Source organism: Falco punctatus (assembly GCF_963210335.1).
Source record: "Falco punctatus genome assembly, chromosome: 9".
NCBI lineage: Eukaryota > Metazoa > Chordata > Aves > Falconiformes > Falconidae > Falco > Falco punctatus.
Window position 1 is genome coordinate 38,104,463 of NC_137589.1, and position 24,195 is coordinate 38,128,657.

General features: G+C 43.9%; 1 protein-coding gene across 1 annotated transcript in view; it reads left to right on the plus strand.

Moving 5' to 3' along the window:
• Window positions 1-24,195, plus strand: part of GRK5 (G protein-coupled receptor kinase 5) — a 162,162-nt gene that overhangs the window by 84,263 nt on the left and 53,704 nt on the right. Inside the window, exon 3 of the mRNA XM_080401226.1 lies at window positions 21,548-21,660. Within this exon, the coding sequence (XP_080257352.1) occupies window positions 21,548-21,660 (113 nt within the window). The remainder of the gene's footprint in view (window positions 1-21,547; window positions 21,661-24,195) is intronic.

Here is a 24,195-nt window from a genome sequence, read left to right on the forward strand (position 1 = left end):
CATCTGTTTCTCATCCTACAGTATTTTAAATAATGCACATTTCCAGCTGCCTTCCCCTTCCTTCCCAATTTCAAAGCACAGTTTGTTGGTTTCAGGTATTGCTCTGAGATGCATTTCCAGGCTATGCAGGCTGTGGGCAAGGCAAAGCTGGTCAGGGGGCTGCAAGGTTTGACGTGAACTGTTTGTGCCCTCATCCTCCAGCTTGGTCATGTGTTGAAGCAGAAGAAACCCTCAGCTGTGAGGAGTCCTACAGCTTATGGAATGCGTTAATTAAACAAGCGTCTCTGGAAGAGGTAAAATGGTAGAGGAGCTCTGCAGATAACTTGGCAGCTCCCTAATACAGTATTCACGGCTTCAAATCTCTCAGGAGAAAAACTGAACAGCCTTTATAGAGGGGTTTTTAAAGCCCTACTTTCCAGTAGGAATGTAATTGAAGAACGGCTGTGAAGGCTGTGGAAGCTGCTGCTCACAAGCAGGGGAAAGATTAAATTCCTGGGCTTTGGAGTAAATTGCTAACGTTTGTCTTCAGCATTAAAGCCATCTGAAGAAAACCATTCCTAGCATACAGCAAGATGAGTTGCTTTTGCCGGGTTCTTTCCTGCATATAGGGTAATAGTTTAATGTGAATATAGCAGGAAACAAGGAAAACTGAAAGTATAATTCATTTTGAATGGCATGATGTAAGAGGCGATTTCTTTTAAGGAGCTAAAAGGCAAAGGGATCAGCGCTAAAAATTTTAAGTGGGCTCTTGGAACAATCTCTTAATGGAATTTTTTCTCCCTCCCCCTGTCCCCTGCCTTTTACAACTGTTAAGATCTATGTTTACTGCTAGTTCTCTTTTTTTATTTATAGACTTGAAAGCCATAATCAGAGCAATTTTACTTATCAGGTTATAAAAATCCTCTATCTGCTGTCCCACCAAGTCAATAAGTGTTCATTTCTTCAGCTCAGTACCAGTTCCACATTCTGCTTTCTGGACAGATTTATTCAGTATCGGTGCAATTTCTGCCCACTGAGTCAACATCTCAAGGCACAACCTCTTCCTGCCGTGCTACGACTAAGCATTTCCTATAGTAGCCTTATAATTTCCCAAATTTCTCCTCCCCCTTCAGAGCCTGGGAAAGCAGATGGACCCTACAGGATGACCTGGAGGTCACGAAATCCAGGATGTTAGAGCTGAAGTGGGGAAGCGCATTCCAGAGGAGACAACCCTTCCACCAGGAGTGTTTGCAGCTCAGGCTGCTCTCCAGCCCACACCGCTGAGCTGATACCAAGCTCTTCAAGTGATTGCAAGTGACATGGCCTGGGGCACGGAGACAGCAGCTGTCTGGTATTTGGGTTGTTATGGTTCGGGGTTTTCCACTCGAGCTGGAACTCAACTGCTAGCGAATGACGGTCACGGGGACCCTGTGCGGACAGAGCACCCGGGAAGGAAAATCCATTGAAAAGCATCATGCTGCTCTCTTTCATTTGAAAGGGAGACAGCATGTGGGAAGCCGGCAGAGGCATGAGTCACTGGAGGGAGGTCCATATTCAAATGTCAAGCCCACAGTTTTCTCATCAATCAGAAGGAGAAAACCACTTGGCAAATCCAACCCAGCCCTGAACCTGAGTGACAAAACTGCCCCTTCAGTTTGGCCTCTCATAAATGCTGGCTTTCTCAGTATGTTTAGGTAAGCACAAAGTCTGACACCGGGACACAGTTTTATTTCTCATCTCAGGATTATAAGCTCCAGTTATGTCCTTGAATCATATTGGATTGGCCCTAGAGCGTAGCCAGCCCTGTCCAGATGTGGTGAACCTTCTGTCCCATCAAAGCTCTGAGCGTGACATAGAGCTAGGAATGACATGGAACTCCCGTGGAAGTCCCTGGGGTCAGAGGATTGGTGCTTGGCATTGCTCTGCAGCCTCTGCAGCTGAAGAAGGGGAAGGCTGTGTGCTGTAATAAATAATAGCTGACCTGTCTGAAGGAACTTCTGTGGACAGATAGTTATCTGTGGCCCAGAGGAGGTTATCAGTCAACACAAGGGATCTGGCTTCTGGATCATATTCAGGCCTAGAATCAACCAGATCAGGGTTAAAGAGCCTGAGAACAACAGAGCTATGGTCATGGTAAAAGATCATGCTGTAATTCAAGGCAATGAAAAGTGTGTGCAAAACCCAATCTCTCAGGCAGCGCGAGGCTGAGGTGAGTGGTAAAACATGAATGCCGCCATGAAAACACATAATCAAAAGGCAAAACCAAATGAAGAACAAAACCAGCACCACAACAGGCTCCCTGGTTTTGTACTAGTGGAAGCTCTTCTGATCTCTTGATGCTGTTTGTCCAGGGCCTTCCCAAGCAGTCTGTGAATTACAGGTGTAATTGCAGGTGGTTTAATGCAGTGTGTGTGGGAGCAGCCTGGAAAGAGTGGCAGCACAGGCTCATTAACGAGTAGCAGGAGCAGCTGATGTTTCTGAAAGGCTTCACCCAAACCAAAGGTGAATGTGCCATGGTGTTTCATGCTGTTGCCTGTTGCAGCTGGGGTAGCATAGTAGGCATTTGCTGTCTCAAAGTACACATGCACTGTCATTTCATGGTGTTGATCTATTCTGCTTAAATAGGATGCTTATGAAGTAGATCTTGGACCTTCTGGTCTCTAATTTGCAGCAAGTGAAACTTATGCCCCTGCTCATTTTCGAGAAAGGATATTTGAAGGCTTCATTCCAACTGAAACATGGATACCTACATGGGAAATTTAAAGCTTAGTAAGCAAGGTTCTAGTCTTGCTTACTGAGCTTTTCAGTCTTTGAGCCCCTCTGAGTACAGGCTGAAAACCATGATTTGTTTCAGGTGATCTCAGTTATTTGATCAGAAAATCACGTGAAGGCTGGAGTGAAGAATGAAGGAAAACCTGATAAGAAACTGAGAAAGATGACAAATTAAAATGCCACACAAGAATGATGAATTGTGGAGGGAAAATAAGAAAAAAAAAAAAAGAAAAAAAGAGAAGCAAACCATTTAAATTAATTTTCTGATCTGGAAAACGCCACAGTATCACAGTTCCCAAGGAAATCAATGGTCTTTGTAGGAATTCCTGGAGTATCTTGCAGTGTTAAATACTGGGGTTTGTCTGAATAGAGGAATGTGAGTATTACAATACCTTCAGTGAGGCTGTGCGAAAGGTAGGACCAGGTGACGGAATGGATGAAACCAGACTGTCAACACAGGCACCTAAGGCAAGGTGAATGTTGTCTTGGGTCTGTTCAGTGAAAATATCATTTGTGAGAGACACAAGCATATTATTCCGTACTAGAGCCATGTCTTGCCGCCCTTACTGACCTAATCAGTCTTGACTGATTGAGAGCAACCAAAACCAGTTTTCTTAATTGTGCTAGAAATTTTATGTCTTCCTTCTGTCATATCTTTTCTGACTTGCTGCCTGTATTTGCACAAGCTGTTTTCAATGAACTGTGCAGATTGATTCTGGGGAAAATAAGGCAAGTCATCTGTACTCACCATGTTGACTATGTGATTCAAAAAGTGGTTTTGCTGTTCCCTGAAAAAAAAAAAAAAAAGAGAAAGAAAATTCTGCTGGTCTTTGGCAGAGGATAAGGTGACAATCTTCCACACACCCTAATTTCCTTTCATTTAAAGTCTGGCATCCAAAAAATGGGGAGGCTGTCATCATATTATGAGTGAGTTCATTTGAGAGCACGATGGTACATACACACAGGGGAAGCTGGCCAACAGACAGCAGAACAGGGAGCAAGAGAGGCCTTTTGCAGACTTTTTTTTTTTTTTTTTTTTTCCCTATGGGACATATCTGGGACCCTCCAAGGCAAAAATACACTTGCTTTCATCCATAACAAATGTTCTCTGAGTGCTATACCACATTTGGCAGTTGCAGCCAGGGTCAGTTCAACACGGTTTTGCCCAGGACTGTAAATTCTTGTCCATGCAGCTTGTTGTGTGGAGGACTATGAGATGAGACCTTTTAATTAAGCTTGTGTCTGTTCTGCATGGACATTGCAGCCTATGTGGCATTTCTTGAGTAGGATGTTAAACGTAGTGTCCTGGCCAAATTCCAGCCTGGGTATTTATGTTCTGCTCACTTAAATGCCACTGTTGGATCATGACCTGAGAGCAAACTGTGGTGCTTGTCCTTTGCTAGTAACGAATAATGCTCCTAAGACTTGGTTTATGGGGAGGCACATCAGCTGTCCTCTGAGGACCATGAAGTCATGATTCACGTTAATTATGATAGCGTGCACCAGACCAGACCTTGTGGATTTTTTTGTTTTGTTTTTTTCCTTGTAATCTCAAGGTTTATTTGCTTATTCTTGCAATATCGTTGATTTTGCTACAGCGTTAGTGTCCCTGAATTATCACATGATGTATCTCCAGGACACTGCTGTACCACAGGTCCACATAATGGGTGAAGGATAAAAAACAGATCTTTTAAATAAGGGTAGTTTCTCAAATACATGCTTCTTCAAGAGGCTTGTTTAGTCTGTTTCTGTTTTGCCAGAAAGTGTGTTTTTAGGGAGTCTCCTCCTTTATACGAATAAATCATGATTCTCTTTTGCTGCATTGGTAGTAGTGGTTGAACCTGAGAAGGCTTGGAAGGTGTCTCTGACAGGCATCCAAAGGCAATGAATATTTACTCGTATTCTCTAAACCTTTCCACTTGCTGGGGCAGGACTGCCTTGTTTTTCTATGTTTATTCATTGCCTAAGACCATGTTCCCCTCCATATGATCTTGGTTCTGTGCCACAATCAAGCATTAGCACAGTAAAATAATCTTTATTAGTAATAATGTTAGCAATTAATATCAGGAAGAGTGAATGAGGAGGCAGAACTTCACTATCCCTGCTTTGCTCCTCTGAGAGATTTGTCAGGTGGGTCTCTATTCCAGCAGGGCAATTCTGCAAGGATGGAGCAGAGATCTGCTCCTGTCTTCTCTTTAAGTCTCGTATCAGTGAAGTAGCCACTGATTTCCCCTTGTAAAGAGGCTGGGTGGGGGGTACCCAGTATGCTGTACCCGCTGCCCACACCACTTCCAATATCAAAATGGTATGTAGGAGCGCTTGAGTGTTCCCACTGGAGTCTCCCGCTTAAGGCTGATAGATAACCCAAACCATACCTTGGTGAATGACAGAGTTCTTCCTCCACAGAGCCTGCTTTACTGACACTTTTTCCTCTTTGCAGGCCAAAACCGTATTCATTTAATTTTTAAAACTAACAATTGAATTGTCTTATTTTCTAAGTATGAAGAATGGTAGAAATTGTTGAGCTGTAGAACAGTGGCTTGAATCAGCTAAGCTGGGCATGCTGACCTGCCGAAAGATCTCAGGATCCCAGGTTTCACACGAGAGATGTTTGTGCCATGGGGTAGAGAAGCAGTAATGGATCTATCTCATTAAGGCCACTTTATATTTCAGGTTTATTTTTACCTGGAACACTATTCATTCAAGAAGCTAGCTCGACGGGTTATATTTTTAGATAGTCCTGGGCCCAGCTGAGAAAAGGAAAGGCCATCATCTCCTCATAGCTGGCTGGCAGGGACAGAGCAAGGACAACAGTTTCTAAGGGGGGAACTCATCTCCTTACCCCTGTTCTGAAAAGAGCACAACAGAAGTACCATGTTGCGGCTTGCCTAGCATGTAACTCCGCGTCTCAGCGATTTAGCGCACGCTGTTGCTAGCGGAATGCAGCACCGTGGCGTGAACAGCACGCGGGTTGTGTGAGCTAAAGGCACCAGCCACCCTGCGGATCCCCGACTGATAAACGTCAGAGCTGAACGGCTGTTTTTTAATGAGAAGATGGCCCCACTAGGAAGGTCAGAGCTGCGTTAAGGCTGATGTTGGTCATGCAACAGGCAGTAAAGTGATTTTGCCCTGCAAATGCTACTTCCTACGTTTTCTTCTTGACTTCATCCCCACAGATGAGATCAGTGGAAAGGAAGATGGGGAGGGAATAGCATGGCGATTGCAAAACATGCTGGGAGAAATGTACTTTTCCATGCATGTCTTGCTTGCTGGACTCCACATTCCTTTTTCCCTGATGACAGTATTATGTGCTGGGTTTTGCTGGTAGCTAGGCAGCTACCCAAAGCAACAAATCCAGGTGCCAATGAAACTTTCCATTGACTGAAGTGGGTTCAAGGGCAGCAGTAACAACTCACAATTCAGTCTCTTCTGAGGCCACAACACAGGGTCCCATACAATATTTTTAACTGCAGATTATTCCAGAATCTCTCTCAAAATGTAATCTGTACTTCATGCTGCGTATCTGTACCAAGGATTTAGAAGGAAAATGGGGCTATTAGTACCTAATTTACATTTTGTGTTTTATCCTTCTTGGCAAGTGAAAGCTGTGGTCAATGGTTCGGCCCCAAATGGCCTTTCATTACTCAGGCTGTCCAGACATTCATAACCTTATGAGTCCTTACCAAAGAGGCTCATATTTGTGCCAGAAATATTGAGAGAAGAGAGCGCTCATGTGTGGAATATGCGTAATGTAAGAACTAAATGAAATTCAAGGTAATATGAATCTCTGATAAGCAGATAGAGGTGTTTAATTATTACACATCATTGCATGAATCTCGCACGGTATCTCTTCTTTTTCCTCATAGTTTATGTTTATCTATTCAGGCTGAAGAAAAATCTCTGGAAAAGAAACCGCTTGTGTTTTGATTCCCGTATAACCTTCAAAGATAGCATCCTCTTTGAATTTTCCAGTCAAGCCTTCTGAATTCAGTGAGACTACTCACAGGTCAAGGTCCTAAAACATCAGCAGGCAGGACAGAACTGGCCCTGTAACACATAATACATAATAAAGATGCTCCTCCCAATGCCAAACCTTCTGAGTAAGTGTTGCTGTTACTAGTGGGCTGGGTAGTACCATTCATTATCAAGGTTGCCTAATACTGCACATCACAAGATTAAGATTTTGCCAGAGTTATGTAGACTGACATTTTCAATGCTGGATGTTTTCTGTGCTGTATTTTTTCTTCTTTTTCTTTTCTCTTTTTCTTTTCTTTTTTTTTTTTTTTTTTTTTTTTTTTTTTTTTTAGGAGGGGTAGTGGTGAGTTGGGGGTAAGGTATGGGAATTTTTTTTATTATTATTATAAGAAACAGGCTGAAAGTGGGAGACAGGATGGATAAGAAGCACAAAGCAGCAACAGTGGTCCACTGAGGGAATGAGCACGGGTGAATTAACACTGCTATAGTTAATTCCTTTAAATATTCAGGCTAAGTTGGGAGATTGTTTATTCCACTTTCGGGTGAGCTTGGTTACATTGTGTATTGCTGATGTGTATTGCTGAGGGAGTTCACAAAGTTCAACTGTATTTTGCTGCAACTCATCAACCTGTACATCCTCTTAATCAAGGAGAGGCCACCTCGGGTGCATTTCAGGGAAGGATCCCATCCTGAGGATCTTGGAATGCTTTTCCCTCCAGTGAAAGAAACTAGCAGCTTCAGGCTGAGATGCAAAGCCTTAGCAGATGTCTCCCAAAGGTTGTCCACCTGGAGAGCTGTTGCAGAAGGGCTGGTATGCAGTAAATTCAAATCCTGTGTGTACTGCTGCATACTGTCTTGCTGGTGTAGGACAGGTCCTGGGATCAGATGGGTGGGGGATTTGCGCTGCGTTACCTAGAATAGTTGAGACTGAATGTAGAAGTGGAGGAAACTTGCTCATCTTAGGGGAACTGGAATGGAGAGACAGTGATGCTGGAAAGATGGCAAGAAATTAGGGAGGGAAAGTGAAAGGAAAAAAATGGGGAATCGCAGTCCAGAGAGACCCTAGAACTGAGGATGATCAGCTAACACAGATTACAGCTCCGCTCCCAGCAGCACGAGTGGATACAGTGACATCCCTGTTTCAGCTCTGCTGGTATGGGTATCAGTATGAGTGTCAACATGGTGGAGTTTCTGTTTCAAAGAAAACTTAAGAGCGAGCTCAGGAAAAGCTTTAACAAAAGGACATTCTTCAAGTTGCCAAGTCAAAAGTTCCCAGCCTTTTGTGTGAGCTCTTCCTAATGAGCGAGGGCTTCTCTGTGGGTCCACAGCAAATTTTTTTTTCCTTCCAGTTTTCCAGTTCTTTAAAAGCTTAGGAAATATTCAAAAATGTGTTAAAATTATGAGCACCTAAAATGGGTTTTGAATTAAGGCTGCCTATGCAGCTTAAATTCATATCTCTGTATATATCACATGCTCAATTTTCTTCCCCAGGAGCCCTAGTGCAGTCAGTTCAAAAGATTAAGTTAGTCTGGGGATGAAACTGGGTTGTCTAATAAAGGAGGGTAGAATGACTGACTCATTTCATGAGGTGAAAGGTGTGTGATAAATTTAAACAGGGATTTGCAGCATCAAAGGAAATGGTCTCATGGCCAAAGTAACTGAATAGCCCACTGGGGAACTGGACAGGGATAGGTCTTATGTGATGACAGGCAAGTCACTTCAAATGAGTTTTTCACAGTTGGCCTCTAATTGTACATTTTTCTTTTTCTGAGTAGCTGCCTTGAGATTTTTGGGTCTCAGTACTAACACCTGCAACCGAAGCAAATGGCAGGTTGGCTTTGAACAGAGACAATAGCATCTAAAGTTAAATACACAGAAAATCAAGTTGCACCAATCAGTGGATACTTTTTACCTTAATCTTCATACGTTTAAGTTCCCCATCGGTAAAACTGGACTCTCTGCCTCCCAGAGGTGATGTGAAAATAGATCTGTGAATACATGTGAAGTATTCAAAGGCTACAGTGGAGAATACCACAGAAAGGTCCACAGGGAAATTAATCACTCTGTCTTCAGAGCAGGTCTGACTGGTGTGCAGTGAATAAAGTCTAAGGCCACACATTGAACCGGAGGAGAAAACTAAATACTGAATAGCTGCTCATTAAGTAAGCACTGTCCGTTCTGTGCGTTGAATGAGGCAAAGGTCCTGTGGGAAAAACAGTTTGCAGTGATGTAATTAAAGACTGTACTAGAACGCCTGCACAGTGAGGAATGGCATTCAGACTACAGGGGCAACTGTACTTTAAGTTTACCCTAGGTTTTGAGGCTTAACTTTGCAACCTCAGTCACGTTCCTTCATTAATTTTGGGTGGGTCAATGTAACGCTACAGCTGAATTCTTCCTTGTGAAGTATTATGTCTTATATAAAAAAAAAAATTCTAATCAAAAGTCATGCATTGCTTCCTGTTTGTTTCCCATGCTGCTGCGGGTAATTGCTGCTTTCCTGAGAGTGGAATGAAGACTGTTGAAGTCCAATGGCCTCAACCATGGGCTGCTTATTCAAGGTGGTGTAAGCAGCAGGGATTTCCTTGTCCCTGGCTAGAGACCTGCATACTTTACCTCTTCCATGCAAGTAGGATGAAATTAATCAGTGTTGGTTTTCTTAGCAAGCAATGAAATTTCAACCGCTGCAATGTCGGAGGAGGAAGACTCCTCAAAGGGGACCAGGAGAAAATGCATGAATGAGAAGTTCTTGCCAAGACTTGAGCACTACACTTGAGTGTGTCTGAAATGTTGGGCGCAGAGAGTAAATAAGCCGCATGACAGGTCTAGCCTAAATACCCAGCACTTCTATGGCAAGTAGCCCATACTTTCACCAAGTTTGGCATCACGATGAAGATAATATTTTTGCAAGGATGAACGGCACTCAAACAATGTCTCTAATGTTTCAATGTCGTTGCAAACATACTTTCCTTTCAGATCAGCAATGTGGCTCTTCTTTTCCATCCCTTTTTTCCCTTTTCCTTTTGTAGAAGTACATTTTATGTGTCTGCTAAAGAGGGAATCCCTGTCTTCTGTGCAATTCCTGGGCTCACCGGAGAACAGTGCACATCAGTCCTGGGAATGCAGGTGGTTAATCTTTAGCTAATAGTTCTCCTCCAGCCTAGCTCACTGTATTCAGTTCCCATATCTTACTCTCATGGGAGAATCTACGTATCTCTATGGCAGTCTTGACTTCCATATTTTGTGACCTCCTCCCAGCAACACTGCGGTCACTAATGAAGCAATAGGAACACTCTAGCTGTACGGATGGGTCACAGCATATTGCTGCTGAAGTGACAGCTTGCTTTAAACATCTGAGCACCAAAAAGCCACATACAGCATCCACCCTCTCCATTCTGGAGGTCAGTATGAAGGTACAAGCCCAAGACACTACTCTTTTTGGTGGTTGAATTAGGAGGGCAACCAGAATCTAAGTGGCAGTCCCATAAGTGATCCTTTTCCCCAGGAAAAGGGTCCTCAGAGCACTTTGTCTCTAAGCATCACTTCACATTTATTGACATAGAGCTGATGCTTTACACAGAGGGAAGGTAATGTCACCCAACTGATAAAAGGCAGCATGAGCTCTTGCAGAGTTCCCACAGGTGGAAATATGCCCGTTCTTATTTCTGCCCTGGTCCCCCCCCCCACCTCCCTATACATTCTTGACCAGAATAACTTGGAAACAGGGTTCTCAAAGGACTAGTGACATCTAGTTGTGATGCTGCTTTTACCTCACCAGTGCTATTCCTTGCCATGTGTCGGTCCAGTATAGGAGGTTATGAGATAACCAGAGATTAATAAAGTGGGTTTTTTAATACCCTTATTTTATCAAGCAGTGTGTGCAGACCTCCTGTTGCTATCTTTCAGTGAAGCAATGTCTGAGTGGGTCAGAACTTGGCTGGAGGAGTGCTGGAGAGCAATTTGGACATGCATGAGGAGCTCAGTTATGAATGTAGTTCTTCAGATTGGACATGTAGTGCAAAGGCTTGTTGCAGTATCACCTTTCAAGTGAGAAGTAAAATGTCTACATTTGTTTTCAGCATCTAAGTACCATAGCAGTAACTATGAGGTAGGGAACCCTAGCTGAAGTTCTGTTTAATTTTGTCTTCTGTCTGCTGAAATTCTTTCAGTAGCTTTGGGGGTGATAGTCTGGGCTTCTTGTTTTGCAAATCTGAACACCATTATTTTGTGCTGCTGAACATTTGCAGTTGTATGTTGAAATTTAGGGAACAAAGTATTACGGGGAAAAAGCACTTTATAAGGTCAAGTCATTATTCATATTACAGTGTGAAACTAAACCAAGAAATGACAGAAAAAATTAAACGAGATAAACTGAAAAAATAAAAATATTAGAATAAACAGATTACAAAAGTTCTCAGTTTCCCTATGACAACCCAATTTTCATAAGAATGAAGAGGAAGTTCTCCCTACAATTGCTTTTTTTTTTTAATAGACCTGAGTAAAACTGGTTATGATTCTTGTATCTGGACACCAGCTGCCACAGTCTCTGCATCCATCTTAATAATTTGGTACAAAGAAGACCTTAGTACTGCAGACTTCTGTCAGGAAGGAAAAAAAAAATACTTTCCGTTGGCAATCCCCCTCTTGCACAAGTTCCTTTTAGTGTATTTGGGGTTTCTAAATGACTTTAAAATCTCTTTTCCACTATTCATATCCATTTTACTCAGCAGCTCAGCTCCTTCGTGCCTACTCAGAGGGGGCTGTCACTCAGCAGGCAGTCATATCAACCTGTGAATACAAACCAAGCCAAAGTCTTGGCTTAGACTCAAAATAATAATACAGTTACAAGTAGACCACTTGTACTTGGGCAAATGATCCAGTTAAGTGGTAATTTAGCAGTGTTGTCGAAGGTCAGTGATACCCTTTAAAATTACTGAGGGTCAGTTATTTCTTTCCAGCGTATTATTGTCTCTTATTATTTAAGTTGATGATTGAGTTTATTTTGAAATTTTTTTAAAGGTTGGGATTTACAAACACTTAGAAAAATAATTTGCAAGTGTCAGGTTGTGGAGTTTTGTGGTACTTGAAGTTTGGGGTTTGCAAACATCAGGAGCAAAATGGCAAGGAAAAATGAATTTAGCAATGAAGTAACAACTAATAGCAACTAGTATTTTGTTAAAAGAATCACTAATGGAATGTCTGAGATGTTTAGAACTTGCAGTGACTATTGGATGGCATGCAGAGTTAGTAATCCTCGTGAATAGTTTTATTATGTGCCTGTCAGCAACGTATGCTGCTTAAATACGCATTCATGGAGTGACCGTGCTGGTGGCTGTATGCATTCTGCCATTTTATTGACCTGGTAAAAGTCATCGTGACGGCTGCTTCAGTTTCTACTCAGGCTAGTTTAGAAGTCAAAGAGTAGTTTTGCAGAAGCCTTTTCGTCTTAAGAAAGTGATTCACAAGATGTCTCCTTTAGTTTCCTGGAATCGAGATGTTTATTTTGTGCTATGTACAACAGCAACAGTTCTGTAGATTTCATAACCTTAAACATTCAAATTACAACTTTTACTGAAATTTTTTTTCAGCACGTATTACTCAGAATATCTCCTAGGCAGGAGTCTAAATAACAGCACTAGACAGAAAATCAGTTTGGTGTTTCACTTAAAATCTTGAAGACTGGACATAAAAGTCCCAAATAAAAAAAATCTCAGTGGCTACCTTCCTTGAAGACATATCATCCAGTTCTGTCATCCCGATCCAAAGCAGAACAAAATGAGAACAATCAAGTGTTTGTTCCCCAAATTTCCCAGGGCGCTTCTGAGGTGAGCTTTCATATTTCTTTGAGGGATTTTTTTCCATTCCTCTGGCCTTGCCACAGAGACATTGTTGAAAGTCATTTAAGAAGATAAAGACCAACTCCTTTTCTAGTTGGGGTGGTGGTCACGATTATGGGGTGGGCAGCCCTTCCCCTGAGGCTGCAGAACAAGCACCACATTCAAGAGCTGGGAAATTTTGGTGATGGTGCATCTTCTGTGATTAATGTGAAGTAGTTTGGAAGTCCACCATGCCCTGAACAGCTTTGTGACCAGCCATAAAGGCAACAGATCAAACACTGTTCGTAGGAACCCTCATCAAAGGCATTGATCCAGGGGAATGGACTTTTCAAGTGTAGTTTATGGGAATGATAGCCAGCTTACCGCTAGTCCTTTGAATTTTTTAACCAGAAGTATAACATACCTGTCCGTCCGTCTGTCTCCTTGCTCTTTTTGCCTTTTTGTTCCCTTTCTATGCACTGTTATTCTAACTGGTAGCCAAATGCAAAAGAAGGGATGTGTTTAAGAAAATGATACCTGATAATTTCAGTTAAAAAAGAGATGTAAAAGTGTCCCCGTTGCACATGCACGATCCCAATTTCATGACATTTAATCGTGGTGCATGCATTTCCACTGCCATGCTGATGTTGACGGTGCAGCTGAGAGACAGACTGAGTGTTTTATTCATGTGAATTGTGCTTGACAGAGGTGGGAAAAGTGGGCTTGATCAAAGACCCACTGGGATTGATGGGAATCTTTCCATCCATTTCAGCAGGCTTAAAGATTGCCTTCATATTTGTAACAAGTATTTGTCATCCTCCCCTGCACCCTGTACTTCACACAATATATATTTTTGCTTCTGTGATTTAAAGAGGCTCAAACATTAATGGCAAGCTCCATCTTCTCAAGTTAAACGTACTCTTTGACTCTGCAGTATCTGCAGTCTGCTTTTGAATTCGGGGCTTGGGCAGTGACCCATGGTGGAAAGGATGGAGTTGCCTGAATGAGCAACTTCTAGAAGGTACCAGAAGTGTTGGAGGAGGGCTGGAATAACTCAGCAGAGTAACTCAGATTTTGTTAGGATGCAAATTTGTCTTCCGCTGGCGAACAGCCTAGTCTTAGGACAGAGCATTTGCTCTTCGCTGTTTGACTGTGCTCCTGGCACAAGGCTGGGCGACCAAATGTCTCCCCTGAGACAGCTGAGGGTCCCTCCCCAGGCTCTGGACCCCACTCATGTTTTTCTGTGTGGTAGCTACATTGAGCTCACAGGATCTTGTTTGATCCTCCTGCTGCTGCTACAAAAAGGGTGGGTGGGTCGTTATCCCTCCTGCCAAAATCTTTGTCCAAAATCAACAAAGCCACATACGCATTCTGGTTCAAGTACTCGTGCAAACATATTTATGCAATGGTTTGTGGGATTTGACTTTCAAATAAAATTCCATGAGCAAAGCTTCAATACCGCTGCTTTCAGAAAACAAATGAGAAGATCCATATATATCACCAAAGTGTATTTAACTGTGAATTTGTTAGAAAATTCTCCAAACATTTTTTCCGTATTGGTCCAACTCTAAGGTTTGGACTGTTTCCATCTTCGGCGTAATGCTGCTGTGATGTGTGGAGTTTATCCCTGTAGCCTAATACCATGAAAAGAGTGGAAATAAGGAAAGCTATACAAAGCAAACAATGTCTGCATCTGAATAATTACATGCGATGTTCGGTGATCAGGAGATTAAATTTTGTTTGTTTTAAAAAAGACAGCTGACAAGCAGAGAAGATTAAGGTGGCAGGACTTAAAATCAGCTTGGATAATTCTATTGGCTCAAGTAAGCTTGATTGCATTTGTATTTTTAATTAATTAAACTTGGATGGCCGGTGCCAAAGCAATGCTCGCTGTAACAGCACAGATGAGGGTCTCCAAGTTTTTTGTAGAAAATCCTAAATTCAAGGGGAAAAAATCAACCAAGGCCAAAAAATGTGTTCTTCCCTGGGGCTTCATATGTAAGGTCTAGAGCTTTCTACAGCACAAAAGTGTCGCTTTTAACTGCAGACCAGGATGAGCTGCTGTTTGAAATAAGGAATCTATCAAGCCATTATCCTGTCATAAGTTGTAACAATTTCCATATTTTATGAAAAATAAAAATAAAAAAACCCCGATGAAATATTTATTGTTAGAGGGAGTGTGCTTTTGCCACCAGCAAGAGAACGTCATCACAGCCCTTGGCTTCAGGGTTTCTGTCCTGCACCTGCGCAGCTCTGGCCCTGCCAAGATAAATACTCTCCAAGACAGGGGCTACGTCGTCATTTTTAATCTCTGTGAAGTGCCAGGTGAAGTTATGAAGCAGTATAGCGGTTAATGTATAAAAAGACTCTGCTGTGCTCTCTTGGACTACATTTCCGCTCCGGGAGTTTGCATTGCAAGTAAATAGCAAGGAGCCACAGGGCTATCCAGTAGCACTCTGGGCTCACACACTTTAATATCCTTATTCTGGCCACGCTGCTTTAGGGTAGGGCAGTGCTGTTAGCCCCATTTTATAAATACAGTGTGCCACTGAGGTCTGCAGGACGCAGAGTACCGGTTGTACTGGTAACTGAATTCCAGCAGGAGCCTAGATGCTTGTGTTAGGCTTTTATAATGTGACTGACTGCCACAGTTCCTGGGAATTTTTGAATGAACTGAAACGAGGCATTTTTATTCCTGCCTTGTATTCTCTAACCGTCTGGCTTGCCTCACTTTTTAAATGCACTGCTGAGGACAGGGGAAACGGAGTGTCCTCAGCATCTCAACAACAGGTTTTTATCTTAAAACAAACCCCAGAAAACAACAGGCAATCAAACCAAACAATCCCCAAACCACAGAAAAAACAGCAATAAGGATGAGAAACTTCCCTTCTGATGCTTCCTCCCATTCCTTCAGCATTCCTCAGTAGTCGCCGTGAAAAGGAGATCCCTCGCTACCTTACTGCACATGTACTTGACCAAGTTCTACAGTTTGTAAGCAGCAACACCCATGTTTCTGCATCAGAAATGGGCCCATAATTTCCATTTCTCAAAGAAACCTGTTATGTTTTTCACTGCAAATACATGGGTTCCTCGCAATGTTTGTGCAGTTCTGCCTGGCCGTGACATCTCTAGTACTAAAGGCCATCAAAAACTCAGAAGGTAATAAGTGGGTCTGCAGAAGCGTTACCATGGCCAATCTCAGGGTCTTGCTTTTGAATGCAAGGATTATCTTTTTCTATTGAAACATATTTATTAGAGATGGAAAACCATCTTTTGTAGAATGCAAGAGCTAATGTTCCAGCTTTCCAGATTATTCTGAAATACAAGAGCAACACAGACACTGTTAATAATGCAATCAAAGCAATTTAAATCCTTTTAAAGCATCCACAAAGGATCCTTTGATAAGATGCAACTTCCATCAGCCTCAAAGACTAGGCAGTTTAGTATGTACTGTTTATTAAGTTTATACATAGACAGTGGTAATTCCACTTTTAGCTGGAGAAGAGCAGCAGTAAATTCTAAGACATAGTCATAAGCACTGGTGTTAGACTTACTGGTTTTAAATGAAAAAATGTATTTATATTAATACAGCTCTAAATGGGGTTATTCAGTGTTTAAAGATGCAATTTGTTTTCCAAGACACAAAACAGTCCTGTAAACTTCAGAGGCTTTGGTCTTCTTTTTTTAACAAAAAGAGGGAAATTACTACAAGTGTGTATGATGGGCTGTGAGTCTGTTTAGTTCAGTCGTGCAGCATATTTTTTTAATCATGCTTTTAGTTTGTGCTTTTGTCCTCCTTTTCATTGTGTGCCCCTGTAAGAGAGCTTACATGTAGAAAGCAGAGATGGGCAAAAAACCAGAAGTGGTTTTAGGTTTGGGCTGGGATGGTTAGGATCTCTTTTTAGCAGCATCCTCCCTGAGTTTGAATGAGGAGGGAGACGTGCAATTTGGGGACAACTCTAGCTGAAGTTTCCATCCATCCCAGGGCTGGTGGGAATCATTCTGACAGGCCTCAGCCCCTTGGAAATACAGAGTTTTACTTTTGGCATGCCAACATGCCAAACCTTATGAACTGACTGCTAGCCCCTTCTGACTGCTCCCTATCATCCAGCGTGAGCATCAGGACTGAGGGTGTCCTTGTATTTGAATGCTTTCTTGCATGTACTCGGTGGGCTTTTTGCTGTTCTGGATTAAAGCAGGCTAGAGGAAGAGAACAGCAAACAAATAACAGACCTGGAACAACAGCTGTTTGAAAGATTTTTATTCACCTTACAAAAAATTTGGGAAGATGAGTTCTCGTCTTGGGTCATTGAGCATGAGCAGGAAAAAACCAATTAGTTCTCCCTACGTCCACTTTGGGGTTTCCAGGTGTTAAGGAAGGGGGGGGGGGGGGGGGGTTGGATTGGCTTTTTTTGTTGTTTGGTTTTGGGCTTATTTGTGCGGTTTTTTTAGGCAGCAGAATTACATTGCATTTGGATCTTACTCAGTTTTAATCCAGGCTGATTTAATGCCAAGGAGAGCAGGGATCCAGAGGCCAAGTCCAAATTTTCCCATGCAGTAGCATGGTGCATGTCTTCTTGGTGATGTTCCATGCATTTCTTTGAAATAATCTTCTCTTGGGATGTAGTATGCTGGAAAATAAAATGCTACTTAATGGATGGTACATAAGTGCAATCACTGGCCACACCAGTAAAAAAAGCCAAAATGATGTTCATGCCTTTTGTAGACTTGAAAAGTGAGATTTAAACTGGCCTCATCCTGCCCCAGACATCTACAGGAGGGAGCCTCACCAGCTGATGACAGGTGCTGGATTAGCAGCCCTACAGAACAAGGGCTTCTGCCCAGAAACAGAAGTACAACTTCCCATAGCAGTCTCACTTAGTTTGTACTGGATCAAACAGTATCAGAAAAGACTGGTTTGCAGCCAACAGTCAGCACCCGGTTTTGTAGGTCACCACCAACCCATCAAACCCCACTGGTATATTGCAAATGTGAGCAAGGAGGGTGGACCTGGTCTCTCTGCAGACCACTGTCTCTCCAAAATTGCTAAGGTGGTATTTTAAGCAGAAAAAAAATTGCTACGTATTTATATGGGAAAATAAGATGAAAAAAATTCACAAGGCACAGAGGGTTTTTTATCTAATTGAAATAGTAGACTTTTTTTCCCTTTTACTTGAAAGTCAGAGATGTTATCGTCAGCAGCTTTCTTTATTACCTTGGTTTGTGTTTCTCACTTCCTCAATGGCATATTTTGATCAGTATGAAATTTTATTAATAGGACTATTTTTTCTAGGCATGTGCTTTCATCTTTTCAGAACCTTACCAAACAAATCTGAAACCAGAACAAATCTAGCCATAGACTTTGAATGGTGATGGTGTTATCTGTATGCAGGTGTAACTATTTTGGTATGTTCTGTGTGCCGGGTGCTCTTTAAAATAGTATTTCAATACATAAGCTTAGAAGTAAAGGGAAAAATGAGTCAGTAGAACTTGGAATAAATGTTGTTTATTTATCTTATGAATGTTTATGATGGCATTTTATGTAATACCTGTTTCTGTATTAGTCTGTATTGTTGCTCTGTTAGGAAGAGAAAGAATTCACTTGCTGGTTCACATTATTTGCCAGTGATATTTCCTAAATAAAGACTTTAGTGTCAGTGAGAAGTGGCTGCTTTCCTAGGGCTTTGACCCACCCAGCTTTTCACCCCCATTTTGGGTGACTTTGCAGGTGTTAAACAGGATTGCACTGAAGCAGGAGCGTCTGGCTACCAAAGATATCACTCTCAGAGCTGTTTTAGTTACACTTCATCATCATAAGCATATGGTTTCACTTCCAAGTGTTTAACATTTCCATTTCCTCAGGAAATCATTCTTTCTATTTTTTAAACTTTTCAAACTGGATGGATATTTTTACTGGCAGGCAGGCTGGGAGCGACACGACGATTAGCCCCAGCCCAGGGAGCCCCTGGCTGCGGTACCCGCCTGGCTCTCCATCCCCTCCCCTCGCACAGCAGCTCCTGAGCCTGGCTTGGGGTGCTTCAGCCAGGTCCCCGGGGCGCAGCATGCTGTTAAAACACTTCTGCTTTCCTTACTATAATAAAACTAGCCACTCCTTGTTTCTGCCTTAGCTGAGAGAGGTGTTTTTCTTTCTTAGTCCACTCCAGGACCCATGCATCCCAAGAATTAGTTGAGAGCAGACTCCTTTAGCTGACTTAGTGAGGCCAATGGCAAGATCAGGGCCTAAGAAAATATTTTATGTCACCTGCAGGGAATGAAAGCGGTTGCGTCATGTATTTATTGTCCATATTGGCATATCCAGCACTGAAATGAACATGACCGAGGAGTGGCTGGCTCCAGGGGACTGCTCTGGATCTTGTGTTTTCAGAGATTATTTCTGGTATTTCCTTTTTCCTCATTATGAGCGGTCACCCTCCTCATGTGTTGGCCAAGCTATGTACTGTAGGAGCAAGTCTGTGCTCATGCCTTCTTTACGTTCCATTTCTGCACATATGTAATAATGTTTGGATGCTTTTTTTTTTTTCCTGCTATGCTGTAAAGTACATTATTGAATGTGCGATTTACATGCTTATTTAGCTGATATCACTAGCCCTTTTGTTAGAAAAGCATCCTCTGCTACAGTGAGTGTCACTGTGTCATAACAACTTTGATAAACTAACTGCGTTTTGTACAGCAAGCGTTGTCACCGTGTGTCAAGTCGCGTTGTACAAGACAAAATATAGGGCAAACTAGCTGATGAATGTATTTGTTCCTTTGTGGTTTATTCTGTTACAAATTCAGACAGTCACATTTTTTGCACTGCTTGTTTAACAAGAGTAAGCTTGCTGTTGGTTTGGGCTTCTGGGGGGACCGAGTCCCGCCATCAGGCAGGCTGTGTGCTACTGATATTCAGGGTGTATGTTTTATTCATACCCTCGGAAGAGTTACTTAGCCAAGGTAGCAGAAAACAGCATCAGACAGATGTAGTTCAACCTCCAGAGCTCCCAGGAGAGCTCACCTGAGCTGCTCGGCCTCTGGCTTTGTGCCAGCCTCTGGGACATTGTGAGCTGCTGTTTTAATCCACTCAGGCTCTTTCCTAACTCCTTTGCTTATCTGAGCGCTGTGTGTGCCTGCACATCCCTTCAGCAATTACCTTCTCACTAAAAAAGCGACTTGGTCAAGCAGCACAAGCTTGTACCACTCGCAAGGACACCCTGAGGCTGCTCAGCATCTGAGCCAGCTCACTGCCTTTCTCACCATATGTGTCCATGTTGTAATGTTCGACGCTGGAGGCTCCAGCTCCTGCAAACAAACCAGTGCCACGAGCTCGCCGCTGATGGATAGACTGGAGGTCAAGTTAGGATGTGCACAGTGATTTTGATGCAGTTTTATTTGCTAGAGGGTATGAAAGGATTGCAGTCTTCTGGACGGATTGAGTGATATCCTTATCGAAATGCCAGCCACCACAAAATGGTGCTGGTGCATTGTCCCAGACTGCTTCGGAAGGCTGGACCAGAGTAGGGCCATACTGAATTAAAAGCACAGTCCAGTCAGCCCCAACCTGTGTCTCCAGCGACCACGCTGTAGGTGCTTCAAGGGCCAGTTCCTGAAGTACAGCCATCCCTGCTCACGGGCGCAGCACTGGGCAAGCACCCTCCTTCCTCTTACAAGAGGCAGCCTTGGGTGCTCCTGCCCACCTGCCACCCAGCAACAGGTCAGCAAGTCAAACATCTCATACAGCATTCCCTGTTCAGGAGGGATGTCCTGGTTTTGGAGAACATGGTCCCCAGGGTGCGACCTGTGATGAGCGAGCCCTTCAGCTGGGTGCCTCCATGGCAAAGGTGAGCTCCATCACAGCCGTGTGCCTGCAGGTGTTCTCCTTGGGGGGGATGGAGCCAAAGGGTGCCGGGGGCCAAAGCAAAGGGGGAATAAAAGGCATCGCAGCAGTGACTCCAGGCCTGAGAGAGAAGTAACCAAGGCACTGACAACTTGTGTGGGTTTCTTATGTCTGTTTGCAGTGCTATGTTATGTGTTTAGAAGCTGGTTGTTTCCATAATAACAGCAAGTGCCATATGGCAGCGAGGAGGGTGGTGAGAGGAACGCTCGAGGAAACACAGTATGTTGTTTGACATGTGTGTGCTTCTAGAGGAATAATGTATCTCAAGCAAGTACTGCCGCTCCAAACAGGCTAGGGGATTTGCTGCTCTCACCAGAAAAATATCCAAAGCCCTCAAGCATTTGTACTGGTGCAATGCCAGTTAATGATGCCTGCCCTTCTCCCATGTTTTCCTGCAGATAGTCCCTGTGATGGGTAAAGGACCTTTGCTTTACTGGGAGTGATGGTTCTGCATGCACCAGCACGGGGAAATGGCATTTGAGCATGGCATTTAAGGGGAAATACAGTTCAGTAAAGGAGTGCTGTGTGAAAGTGAAACCAGCCGGGTGCCATATGCTCCATCCATTCGTTAATGCTCAGCGAGTAAATAGCAGAAATTTTGAAACCTTTGAAAATACATAGTTTGCAATAATTATTTAGTAGAGAGTAGGTTGAGCATTTTGAGAGATTAGTGGCACTTTGGTGCATATCCAGGAAAAATCTCCACAAACTCCAGCTTTTCCTACCCTTTAATGTATGACTCACATTTCAAGGACTTGTAATTTGCTCCCCACATTCCCACAAACACCACCAGGCTGAACAGTACCTTTGCAGAGTACATATATTTCCACCACAGAAAAATATGAAATTATTTTTTCATAATAGGTGGATGGCTTTTGCAGGGCTTTTACCAACATCAGCTCTATAAAAATGAGCTTCTCTTGTTTGAGACTTAGAGCCATTAATTATATGTGTATTTGGATACCTGAAACGCGGTGGTGGGGAGAAAGCGGCAATTCTGATTTGGGTTCATTGTTCTGCACTCACTTGCAATGCTTTAAACTCCTAACCAACCCAAAAGGCAAAGCTCTTCTCATTTTCATGCTTCTCTTCTTCTCTTTATTGCCTCCAGAGAGAGATTACTGCAGCATATGCGAAAAGCAGCCGATCGGAAGGCTTCTCTTTCGGCAGTTCTGTGAAACTCGACCGGAGCTTGAGTGCTGCATTAGGTTCCTTGACTCGGTGGTAAGTCAATTTTTGTGATACTTTGGGGTGCTTCATAGTGCTCTCCCGATGGAGAAGACTCTCCTGGCCCCAACAAATGAGAGTTTCATGGGACATGATTTTGTGTCTAATGCACCTGAGCAAGCAGCGGGCAGGGCTGACCCCATCAGCATCCCGGCGTCGCTGGCAGTAGGTGGGCAGCGCTGCAGGTGGGGTTGGTACCAGCCTTGGGGAGCACGAGCCACCCAAGCGGGAGAAGGACAGGCACACTGGCACGGTGCTGGTGTAGCCTCCCTTCATGACAACACCCAAGCAGCTGAGCTGCTGTGAGTGATGCCTTTTGATGTGGGTGAAGCCTGCAGTGCTGGGAGGTACTGGGAGGAAAGGGAAGGTGATGAACCGACTGACAAGAGACAAGGAGGGGTATGACAATACTGATACCTATCTCTTACCAAGCCTTTTCATCCGTAGACTTCAGGGTGTTGCAAAGGACATCCTGATTGTTAGCCTGTTTTTTTCAAATACGCAAACAGGGGCACAAGGTATAGAAGTGACTTGGCTGATGTCACCAAGGAACAAATCTGCCCCATCTTCCACCCCAGTGAGCTATCATTTAACCCAGCCACTGAGCAACACCCCTCAGCCCTGGTGGGACCTGACACTCTCTCCCAGTCTGGCAGTGCTTGGCCATGTGTAATGGCAGCAGGAAAAGCAGTTCACAGTGGAGGAGTCTCGCAGTGGCTTTCTTGCTGGGAGCCTGTGGAAGGCTGGACTGTCGATGGGCCAAAAGGCTAAATCGTACCAGAGGGGAAGATGAACTCATCACTGCTGAGTGTCTGACGAGTCTTCACTCTCTGGCTAACACTGATAGTCAAAAGCAATACGATGCATACCAACAGGAATTAATGGGGTTTTTTGTTTGTACCATGGTGAAGCTATTCTGAAGTATGAGGAGGTGTGAGATTGCACTGAAGTTGCAGTAAAGAGAGTCTGGGAGAGGACACGTGGTCACTTGGAGTTTATGTTAGTACTGCAGTACCAACAGCAAACCTACAGCATCACAGAAAGTGTTGGGTGAAGCCCTATTCAAATCGGTTTTAGCTGATCATGACTTCTAGCTGGTATTCCCAGCACTGGTGGTGATTTTCCCCACTGAAAGGTTTAGCCATCAAGGTACATGAAACTGCTACATCTGACCAATGCTCTGTGCAGCTGTGCTCGAGGCTGGCAGGCAGGAGGACATGTCAGGTACCCTGGATGTGTGTGTCCTGCACCAAACCAGCATCGTCTAGTGAGGTGTCTGGCACTGATGAAACACCACGTGCCTGTCTGGGGGGGCATCCCTGCAGAAATGCCACATAAGGCATGACACCCACAGCCCTGAGGAGCCCGGAGATGGCTCTCCCTCTGAGAAGCCACAGAAATCCTTTGGGAGACGGCCACAAAAGACTGCTTCAAAGTGGTTTTAATTTTAGACAGAAGAGACAGAGCCGTCCTCAGTTTGGAGAGGGTGAGCGAGGCTCTGCTCTGTTCTCACGCCTCCTCACAGCGGCAGGCAGCACATTTTGGTTCCGGCAGCGCCCAGAGGCTGCGAAGAACAAGCCCACATTGTGCAAGCCCTGCACACGCCTGGCAGCAGGCGCCCAGGGTGTACCAGTTAAGCTGACAGTAGTGATCACATCTGGGCCAAAGGAAGCACTACCGTGTCTGCCCCCTGCCCCCGGCCTCCCCACCCCGGTGCACCAGCCCCAGAGCGCTGTGTGATAACCTCGGCTGCGGTGCTGCCTGGAGCTTCTCCCAGCCTCTCCCAGCCTCTCCCAGCAGTGCCGGCCGTCCAGCCTGCCTCCAGCTGTGGGAACTGAGGGCGCTGTGCCATTCTGTTCGCCCAAAGCCCTGGGAAGCAGTGCCAAGCACTGGAACTCTGTGTCTTCCCAGCATCCGTGCAGCACAGGTGATGCTTGTCCTGTGAAAGCTTCTGGTGGGACTGGATCAGTTTTAAATCTCCCTCTCTGAGCTATCCCAGACTGATATCCCCAGATCCAAGGGTGTGCTTTGCACCCATCCCTGGGTCACTTTTGCAGACTGGAACCACCCTGCCTACCTTTACTGGGCCACCGATCTGTTCCCAGTTAGGCTCAGACTGGCAGCACAAGGATTTCATGAGCAAAATGCCTGCCTGTGTGGAGATCTGAATATGTACTCTTTCTCTCTTCTTTTTAACGCTAATTAACAGCACTCTTCTTTGTTTATTGATTTCAAATTCTCTGCTAGCTTGCTCCCAGCCCATGAAAATCCCTGTATTAGGCAATATTAAGGTCAAGCAGCACAGCCCATAGCCACTAAATGGGGTGATTGCTACTGAAATTTGCCCAGCAGGGTCACACTGTGTTGACAGAGCAGTGGGATTCAGGCCAAGTCCTACATTAGGCAAAAAAGTTCTATAACGAGATCAGAAGTTTGACTTTACAGCCCTATTCTGAGACCATTGGGAATGTGAAACCTTTTGGAGATGACCCGCCACAACAAGCCCCAAGCAGAAAAAGCCAAGAGCCCCCA